The sequence below is a fragment of the Macaca thibetana genome, chromosome 13, assembly GCF_024542745.1.
Source record: "Macaca thibetana thibetana isolate TM-01 chromosome 13, ASM2454274v1, whole genome shotgun sequence".
Taxonomy (NCBI): Eukaryota; Metazoa; Chordata; class Mammalia; order Primates; family Cercopithecidae; genus Macaca; species Macaca thibetana.
Window position 1 is genome coordinate 5,961,168 of NC_065590.1, and position 10,490 is coordinate 5,971,657.

Sequence of the window (10,490 nt, forward strand, 5' to 3'; positions counted from 1 at the left end):
TGTTAGTTGCCCCTCACCCTTTGCTGCCCTTTTTATTTTGCTAAGTAGAATTTACAAGATCTTGTACATTTAAGATAAAAAGTACATGCCATTGTGGTGCAAATTACAGGCCACTTAGAAGCCTTTCTCTTAAGTTATACATATTGCAACATTTCAACGAAGCAATTATCTTTCATTATTCTTCATATTCCTCAAGTAGCTTAGAAGAGACTCATTAATGAGCTCAAGAATCAGGCAATCCACACTGCTGTCAAAAGCCTCTACTGGTTTCCTACTGCTCATCTATGGGACAAGGATCTCCTGTCCTATGACTTCTCCTTCACATCACCTGCGAAGCACTTTGTCATCTGCCCCAATCTCCTCTGTTTAGTATATTGTATATTATTCTCTGTGCCCCATGGAGACCACAATGCATTTGTCTACATTTTTCTTCTTGGAAGTGGTAATTTTTTGCTTTCTCTTCTCCTGAGCCTGTTACTGACAGTGGTCTTGGGGTTGTAAAATCTCAGATTAGTGTTGCCAGCAGTCTGAATATTGTGACTATGATTGGGCAGGGTGATTATTTCAGCTGCAATTTTGTCACCAATAAGGAAATACACAGGGTATACATGTCGTATTTGTAATCGATGCAATTTACTTACACAAGTTTATTTACTCTCTCTCGTGAATAGTGTGGAAAATCCTGCAAACAAAAGAAGGAGTACCCTCATCACAGTGCTTAATATATCAGAAACTGAAAGTAGATTTTATAAACATCCATTTACCTGTTTAGCCAGGAATACACATGGTATGGATGCAGCATATGTCCAGTTAATATATCCAGGTAAACAACAAGCTAATTGAAACACAATTTTGTTTTACCGTAGTAAGATTCCATGACCTTGAAGTTTGAAATGCCATTTCCTCTGCTTAGAACACTCTTCACTTCCTCATTACCTAGGTAACTTCTATTTCTCTTTTACTCTGTCTTCTTGGAAGCTTTTCTGTCCTGCTGCCTGCCCTTAACCCAGCTCTCAGCCCAAAGAGAGGAGGTTAGGGCCTCTGTATTTACTTCTGTAGCACCATATGTCACAGGATCTCTGGTACTTAGTTTTCTATACTTAACTGTCAATTCTGTGATGGTGGCAACCATTTATCTTAGTAATCATTCTATTTCCACAGCTAATGGCAAGTTAGGTCTGGTACATTGTAGGTACCTAATGAATATTTTGAAGTAAGTGACTACATTGATGGATACATAGAGTAAGATTAAATAAATATCCACTTTCAAAGAGGACATCAAAAGTCACTGGGTTTCATGAATTGGTATAATAAAACATAATATTGAAAGTATTTGTGAAACATTTTAAGGTAATTTGTGGTTTAATTAAAAATAGGATATTGTAATTGTGTGCATGGAAGAATATCTGAAAGACCCTAAAAATTAACTTCTATCTATGTTTAAATACTAGCAGCATACAAATAGAAATTACATTTAAAAGATAACATTTATGGTAGCATAAAAAATCATCAAATACTTAAAAATAAATCTAGCAGAAGCTGTTCAAGACCTCTGTAATACAAACCAAAAAATATTGAGATAAATTAGAGAAGAACTAAATGGAGGGATATACAATGTTCATAGATTGAAAGACTCAATATTATGAAGATGTCAGTTCTCCCCGACATGAATGTATGGATTCCAAAAAATTTTAATCAAAATCTCAGCAGCATTTGTGCAAGTGAGAGTCAGTGTTTGTATGGGTGTGTTTTTGTGGACACCTGTAAAAGTCACAGGGAACTGTAAAGGACCAAGTATAGTCCTGGTGGTCTTAAATAGGAAAAATAAATCTGGAGGATTATTACTACAGGCATCATGATCTTGTATGAAGAGACAGTACTTAAGATCGTAAATGTGAACTATCATTTGGGCCAGCTGGTTATTTGTCTGGAAAATGGTATAACTTGATTTCTATTTTGTATCCAAATCATCTAAATTGGAAAAGTAAATAAAGCTTTTAGATTCCCTTTTCTGGATGCTTACATGGTTCCTGATATTTAGAAGGTACTTTCTTTTTCTTTCCTGTTTCTTCTTCTCTAGCTCCTTCCCCATCACCTACTCCATCTGCTCCCCGACTTCCTCTGTAATTATTGAATAACTAAGTAGAGAAGGAGGCCAGGAGAATGTGGAAATGTGAAACTTCCCTAAGCCTCTACCTTTTTCCCTTTCCACCAGTCTTTACCCAATGGACTCTCTGACCTCAGGGAACTTTTGTAGGCTTTTGAGTGATTTTAACTTTTCCCTGTTTTACTGTGGAATGCTGTATCCTGTGGTCTTTGGTATTTTTTTTCCGTGTTATTGTATATTATACTATTTAGGTAGAAACTTCATAGAATGCACCTTAGTTTTATATAATCCATGCTAGATTGCTTTGTACGTTAGTATCCATTCCAAAGTGATAATCATGAATGAGTTAATACTGTCTGAATACAGGCCAGTCCCAAATATGGTCTTTCTGAGATGAAGATATTTAATTTGCTGTGCTCAAAGTTTTAATTCTTTTTGGTTCTAATATTTTTTCTCCTCTTTTTTTTCCTATAGTCACTAAATTCCAGAAGCACATGATTGGTATATGTGTCACATTGACAGTCATAATTATGTGTTCTGTTTTCATCTATAAAATCTTCAAGGTTGACATTGTGCTTTGGTACAGGGATTCCTGCTATGATTTTCTCCCAATAAAAGGTATAATTTTGTATTCCATGCAGTATTTCTTATTGGAGATAGGGGATAGTTAGGAGATGTAGAAGATGACTAAGAGGGTTTTTACTTAAGTTCTAAAATGAAAAGTGGCATATATAAGAATATTAGTTATATTTACACAGAATTATAGTTTTATAACTCGTTAGGCTGAATATCATTGTTTTCTAAGTTCCTGCCTCAACATTCATATTGGTAGAATAAACAGGTATTTAGAGCATCTGTTTATAAATTCTGTTATGCACAAGCCATTGGGAGGCCTTGCTCTGTGATGAGTAGAACAGACATAGATCTTACCTTAATGAAAGAAATTAAATGACTAGATCTTCGTGCATCGGGGAGGTTCTCTCTCTCTTCTTTGTTTAAACTTTGCAAAAAAAAAAAAAAGGAATACCACAATGTCTAAAAAAAATGGATAGAATTCAGGGCTGAGACCTTTGGGGAAGAAGATGAGAACAGTGAGACTTTAAGGATGGCTCTATACTAAGAGTATACGAGGCAGCCTCCAAATAGAAGAGCAAATTTGCTGTAAAACACAAGAAATAGAAACCTTGTAAGAGATGAACACTTTTTAAAGGGATTATATTTTTGGTATTGCTGCTTCAGTCATGCCATTGTACAAAAAAAGATGAATAGTTCATTATGAAATGAATGTTTGTGATATTAACTTTATCAAATCTCTTATTTTTGCCTTGTGGTTCTAAATACATTATGTTTTTCCTTTAGCTTCAGATGGAAAGACCTATGACGCATATATACTGTATCCAAAGACAGTTGGGGAAGGGTCTACCTCTGACTGTGATATTTTTGTGTTTAAAGTCTTGCCTGAGGTCTTGGAAAAACAGTGTGGATATAAGCTGTTCATTTTTGGAAGGGATGACTACGTTGGGGAAGGTATGTGTGTCATGGAACAAAGTAAAGGCTTATTGTTATAAAACTACTTAGTAAAATGTGGATTCCATCTTTCCAGAAGATTGTGGCATAGGGGTGTATGTTTCACAATTTAAAGAACCTCTTCAGAAGTGTATGATGATTTTTACATTAAATGCAAAGTATTTACTTCTCACATATTTTGTCAGAGAAATAATTAAGTGATTTTCATTTCGTTTTGAAAAACTTAATGACTAGTTAAACCCAACAGTTGCTTTACAACTGATAAAATAAAACAGGAGTGGTAGAGATCAAATGATTGAATAGTAAGTTTTTAAAATTCCAACAAAGTTTTCTGAGTTCTAAATGACATATTTGTCTTTTGAGGGCCAATTTTTGAATTCGTCTATAAAGTGGGAGGTTTGCAGTTGCTCACGCCTGTTATCTCAGCACTCCGGGAGGCCAGGGTGAGAGGGTTGCTTGAGCTGAGGAGTTTGAGGCTGCAGTGATCCAAGATCATGCCACCTCATTCCAGTGTGAGCAACAGAACAAGAGCCTGTCTCTTAAAATTAATTAATTAACTAATTAATTTTAAAAATGGGAAACTCCTTTAATTTTACATAAGGCAAGAAAGGGGCATTAGGAGCCATAGGGTTGAAGAAAGCCGTGTGTGACTTTGGTTCAGGAGAGAATGATGATAAATAGAAATTTACTTACTATATTGTGCTTCCTGTTTTTCAGACATTGTTGAGGTCATTAATGAAAACGTAAAGAAAAGCAGAAGACTGATTATCATTTTAGTCAGAGAAATATCAGGCTTCAGCTGGCTGGGTGGTTCATCTGAAGAGCAAATAGCCATGTATAATGCTCTTGTTCAGGATGGAATTAAAGTTGTCCTGCTTGAGCTGGAGAAAATCCAAGACTATGAGAAAATGCCAGAATCAATTAAATTCATTAAGCGGAAACATGGGGTTATCCGCTGGTCAGGGGACTTTACACAGGGGCCACAGTCTGCAAAGACAAGGTTCTGGAAGAATGTCAGGTACCACATGCCAGTCCAGCGACGGTCACCTTCATCTAAACACCAGTTACCGTCACCGGCCACTAAGGAAAAACTGCAAAGAGAGGCTCATGTGCCTCTCGGGTAGCATGGAGAAATTGCCAAGAGTTCTTTGGGTGCCTCCTATCTTACGGCGTTGCAGGCCAGGCTGTGCCTCATGCTGACTTGTAGAGTTCATGGAATGTAACTGTATCATCCTTTATCCCTGAGGTCACCTGGAATCAGGAATCAGATTGTTAAGGGAATAAGCCATGATGTCAATAGCAGCCCAGGGCACTTCGGAGGAGAGGGCTTGGGAAGATCTTTTAGAAAGGCAGTAGGCTGGGTGTGGTGGCTCACGACTATAATCCCAGCACTTTGGGAGGCTGAAGTGGGTGGATCACCAAAGGTCAGGAGTTCGAGACCAGCCCGGCCAACATGGCAAAACCTCATCTCTACTAAAAATAAAAAATTAGCTGGGCATGGTGGTGCACGCCTGTAATCCCAGCTACATGGGAGGCTGAGGCAGGAGAATTGCTTGAACCCGGGAGACGGAGGTTGCAGTGACCTGAGTTGGGGCCACTGCTCTCTAGCCTGGCAACAGAGTGAGACTCCATCTCAAAAAATAAAAAAAAAAAAAAAAGAGGCAATAAATGCCCTCTCTGAATGTTTGAACTGCCAAGAAAAGGCATGGAGACAGCAAACTAGAGGAAAGGGCATGCAGGAAATGGCCACCATCTATAGATGGCTTTGTTAAGTCATCCACAGCCCAAGGGCGGGGCTGTGCCTTGTCTGGGGATCCCGTGGAGTCACTGGCCCTGGAGCGGCTCTCCTGAGAGGTGCTGCAGGTGAAGTGAGACTGACACCTCACTGAGGAAGGGAGATGTATTCTTGGAGAACTTTCCATCTGCTTGCATTTTCCATACACATCCCCAGGCAGAAGTTAGTTTCCAAAGACCGAATTTTATTTTACATATGTTGAAAGCTCACTTCACTGAACAAAGGCATTCTCTGGTATTCCAAGGTTTTGAAGTCATCTTAGCTTTCCACAGGAGAGACAGAACTTAAAAAGCAACAGTAGCAGGGAATTGATCCACTTCTTAATGCTTTCCTCCCTGGCATGACCATCCTGTCCTTTGTTATTATTCTGCATTTTACATCTTCGGAAGGACAGCTCCCTAACGGCTTCGTCCCTCCGCAACGTCCCTTGCATAGCCCACACATGAACCGTCCTTTCTGTGATGCTGCTCTTCTGTCATCCCGCTCCTGCTCAAACACCTCCCGCAGGCTCCACCTGTTGGAGCTGAAGCCCATGTTCTCCCACCAGCACGTCACTCCCAGCCCGCCTCCCTGCCCTGTCCTCCAGCCTCCCCTTGCTGTCCCGCTGTGTGAATTCCCAGGTTGGCCTGGTGGCCATGGCGCCTGCCCCCAGCACTCCTCTGTCTGTGCTCTTGCCTGCCCCCCTTCCTCCTCCTTTGCCTAAAAGGCCTTCTCTTACTTTCTCCAGCTGATCAGAATTTTACCGAAATTCAGAACATCCTCCAATTCCACAGTCTCCAGGAGACTTTCTTTCCCTAAGAGGCGACTCCCTCTCCAGCCCTCTCTCTCCGGTCAGGCCCACGGCAGTGACGGCAGTGAGCACGTCAGGGAGGCTGGTCTCCCTCCAGCTGGAATCGCTGCTGTCTGAGGAAGAGGCTGTGGGTGGCTGTCTCTGTCCCTCACTGCCTTCCAGGAGCAATTTGCACATGTAACATAGATTTATATAGTGCTTTATGTTTAAAAACATTCCCCAGTTATCTTATTTAATTTTTGCAATTATTTTAATTTTATACATAGAGAAAGTGACCTATTTTTTTAAAAAATCACACTCTAAGTTCTGTTGAACCCAGGACTTGAGCCTCATTTCTGGCTTTAGTCTGGTGTTCTGAGTACTTGATTTCAGGTCAATCATGGTCCCCCCTCACTCCACACTGGCACATTTGTGAGAAGAAATGACATTTTGCTAGGAAGCGACCGAGTCTAGCAATGCTTTTATTCAAGACACCAAATTCCGAACTTCTGAATGTTGGAATTTTCAAAAATTATATTTAGATTTTATGAAAAACTCTTCTACTTTCATATATTCTTTCCCTAGAGGCAAACATTTCTTAAAATGTTTCATTTTCATTAAAAATGAAAGCACATTTTTTTTTGGTATAGAAAAAATATTTTTAAAAATGGGATGACAGGCCTCAGAATAATTGGAGAAACCCTGCAAAACCAGAAAGCCAAATTTATATGCCACCAATTGCAGGACACAAGCACAGTTTTCTGAGTTGTATGAACATGGGCGGGTCTTCTGGTGTTTATATTTCTCGTATTTAATATGGGTGAACACAAACGTTTATTTGGAATAATAATATTCCTCCTAAACAAAAACACATTGAGTTGAAGTCTCTGACTCTTGCGTTTCCACCTGCTTTCTCCTGGGTCCACTTTGCCCGTTTTAAGGACCAGTGCTGTTCGGGAACTGCTGTTCCAACAGACAGGGCCTGGCTTGCATTTGGCACACAGACTGCAGCCAGAAGCCCATGGGCCAGGGGTGTCACGTCCCGAAAAGCCTATTAGAAGTTTTACAAATTCAATTGTGCAGATTATTTTAGTCTGTCATCTAGAAAATGTGTGAGCACCCATAGTGCCAAGAAAGCAAGCCAATTTGGAAACTCAGGTTAGTGACAAAATTGGCCAGAGAGTGGGGGTGACGAGGACCAAGAATGACAAGTAGCATGGCAGCTGGAATTTGAGGAAGGACAAGAATCAGTGGATAAGCCTGGGTGGAGGAGGATCCAAACAGAAAAGTGCAGAGTTATTCCCTATCTTCCAAGGGTTGGATTCTGGAGGAAGAAGACACATTCCTAGTTCCCCGTGAACTTCCTTTGACTTATTGTCCCCCCACTAAAACAAAACAAAACACGTTTAATACCTTCCACTTTAATTAGATTTTCTTGCAGTTTTTAATGGTATTATTAAAAAGATGCCCTAAGTGTTGAAGAAGAGTTTGCAAATGCAACAAAATATTTAATTACCGGTTGTTAAAACTGGTTTAGCACAATTTATATTTTCCCTCTCTTGCCTTTCTTATTTGCAATAAAAGAAAAGGTATTGAGCCATTTTTTTAACTGACATTTTTGATAAATTATGTTTGTACTAGCTTATGATGAAGGAGTTTTTTTAAACCTGTTTATATAATTTTGCAGCAGAAGCCAAATTTTTGTATATTAAAACACCAAATTCGTGTACAGCATGCATCACGGATCAATAGACTGTACTTATTTTCCAATAAAAGTTTCAGACTTTGTACTGAGTGTTATCCTTGAGAATCTGTTCTTTGTCTGGTCCACAGCTTACCTGCGCATTTTCACATTCCCAGGCCTGAACAAGGTGAGGAGACCTGCTGCAGAGAGTTCTTCCTGTTGCGCGGAGGGGGTGGGGAGGGGCTGGAGGAGGGGAGGGGAGTGGAGGTCAGAGGCTATTGGCCTAACAGTGAGCCCTAACTCCCTTCTTCTAGCTAAACTCTACTCCCTCTGCTCACCTGCTTCTAAAATGGATTAAAATGTGAGCCTTATCATTAACTTGTTTATTGGCTTCTTATGAATTTACTATTAACTTACCATTTACCTGTCCAAAAATGATGAAGGGGATATTTGTATAGACTTTTACATTTTACAAAGGGCTTTTATTTTTTCCTTTGACCCAGAAGGTGGGTAAAATTGGTGAACTTGCTCTCCAAAATGCATGCTCTAAAGCTTGTTAACTCTGATGGTCAGAGATGACACCCAGTCAGTGCCTCCTTACCTCATAGCAATGCTAAAGGGCAGGTGACTCTGTCAGTACCTGGGGAGAAGGGGCAGATTGGCTTAGAGTCTGAGTCCACTATGAATGAACACTGCCTCCACCATCTACCTGGGGTGAAACTTTAGGCAAAGTACTTGAGCCTCAATTTACTCATTATATAGGTATAATATGTAACTCACAGAATTAGGATTAAAAAGATTAAATATATTATGACAAGTCTAGTGCTTAGCCTAAAGCTGGTTCTCAGAAAATGGTTGCTTTGTTAGTAGCAGTTCTATGAATTGCTTATCTGAAGTCCTATTAGAATGTGCAAATGGAAGGGATAGAGAGGAGTTATAAATTAGAAATGACAATTGACACTACGGACAAAGTACACAATGTCAAATTGAAGTTGTATAACCACAGAGGCCAGGAGCCCTGTCCAGCCCCCAGCCCCTCCACCAGCCCCCAGCCTGAAAGAATGTTTCTCACTGGAGGAGTTCAGGGAGCTTTGCACCACATTTTGGTTATGATACCAGTTAATGTGCAAACCATTAGGAAAATCAGTGCTAACCACCATTTAAAAGTCATCCTTTTTCCTCTCTTCATCAGGTAACTTTTCCCCCGTAAATGCAAAATAGGTTTTTAGGGAGTCTGTGGAATTATTTTACAACAAGAATGCCATCTGGTAGAAAAAGACCCGGGACTAAATTCCTGCACTGTCACAGCTTTGAAACCAGAACACAGCACCTGGTTGTATGGAACCTCCATTTTCTCATGTGTAAAACAGGACTTCCTATATTACAAGATGTTTATATGTAGAAAGCCTCTGTCCAGTATATGGGATAGAATCTCAAAATATATTTCCTTAGTTTTATCACTTGATGAGTACAGATAAAACAAAAAAACTTATTCATCCAAAATATATATTTTTCAAATGCTAGGGTTTTAGGTGTGTGTGTGGGTTGAGGGGCGATATAATGTTGGTGTTAACTTTTAAGTGATCACAGCTGCTACCTAATCCCATTTTAGCAAGTCAGGATCTGGTTTAGCATTTTTCATATAGTACATTCCCCAAGTAGTAATTGAAGGACTTCTAAGCATAAATACCATGCAATTATGAAATCAGAGATTTCCTCCAGCTTATTTGTCAAAAGAAAATCTTTTCGCCTTTGACGTGAGACTCTGGGAGTGTGGTGAGGTTGGCTTAGCGTGCAGGGCATAGGGAGCATAGCAGTTGGAGAAGAAAGCAGGTTGGGCTAGAAGGGAAAAATTGTTCCTCTTTTACTAAAATAAAATACATAAATGAATCACCACAGTGGCAATAATTCATAAAATGGAGTACACATGGAAAAATGTGTGTGGGAAGACAGAGGAAAGGGGTAATTTTTGATGTGATAACATTCATTTTACAACCAAAGTGTGTGTGTGGGGGGGGATGGGGTGGGGGGACAGGGTGTTTAAGTTTTAAGGAGAGGGAGAGTTACAGGAATAGGTGATACTATTTAAAATGAGTATTAATCATTCAAAACAAAAACATGCTCATCTTACCACACACCGCTCAGGTTTCTTCTGAAGAAGCCTTGGCTATTAAAATACGTAAATCCTACCTGTGCCTTAAATCTGAGCCCCAAACGTTAGCATGGCAGTCTCTCAAAATTTGTAGCTGTTAGACCAGTTAAACCTGTATCACCTGACTCTAGACTCATAGGAGGCTGTTGACTTCTCTAAAGCTGTGCTCAACCAGTTGAGAGATTAATTTACCTACAGGGTGAAGTCGATGAAGCTTGTTTTTCTTAAAACCTTTGACCTGGCAGTGATCCCAAGTGTCATTTGGTTTCTGCTTCCGGAAGGGAAGGGCTACAATGATACCATTCTACAGTGTTCATTGGTTTTCCTGTCAATCTACACGTCCTCAGAATGAGATTCCTTAGGCTTCTGTAGTGAAAGGGTATTGCATGTTTCACAGCCTGTGTGGGGACCCACTCCTGCTTTGGTTCATGTAGTTAATCCTTCCCTGGCTAACAC

The 10,490-nt window shown here is 39.9% G+C and overlaps 1 protein-coding gene and 1 long non-coding RNA gene across 9 annotated transcripts in view; one reads left to right on the forward strand and one right to left on the reverse strand.

Annotated features, from left to right (window-relative positions):
- IL1R1 (interleukin 1 receptor type 1) overlaps positions 1-7,991 on the forward strand; it is a 74,246-nt gene extending 66,255 nt beyond the window's left edge. For all 8 annotated transcript variants that reach the window (XM_050754850.1, XM_050754845.1, XM_050754847.1 and 5 more), the window contains 4 exons: positions 672-823; positions 2,582-2,725; positions 3,467-3,634; positions 4,352-7,991. In XM_050754850.1, the coding sequence (XP_050610807.1) occupies positions 672-823; positions 2,582-2,725; positions 3,467-3,634; positions 4,352-4,758 (871 nt within the window). In that variant the 3' untranslated portion in view covers positions 4,759-7,991. The remainder of the gene's footprint in view (positions 1-671; positions 824-2,581; positions 2,726-3,466; positions 3,635-4,351) is intronic.
- On the reverse strand, positions 30-10,227 carry LOC126934235 (uncharacterized). The gene is made up of 3 exons (XR_007718893.1): positions 10,014-10,227; positions 8,037-8,125; positions 30-682 (listed from the first exon to the last, which is right to left on the reverse strand). It is a non-coding gene; the product is annotated as an uncharacterized LOC126934235 (long non-coding RNA).
- Between the last annotated feature and the right edge of the window lie 263 nt (positions 10,228-10,490).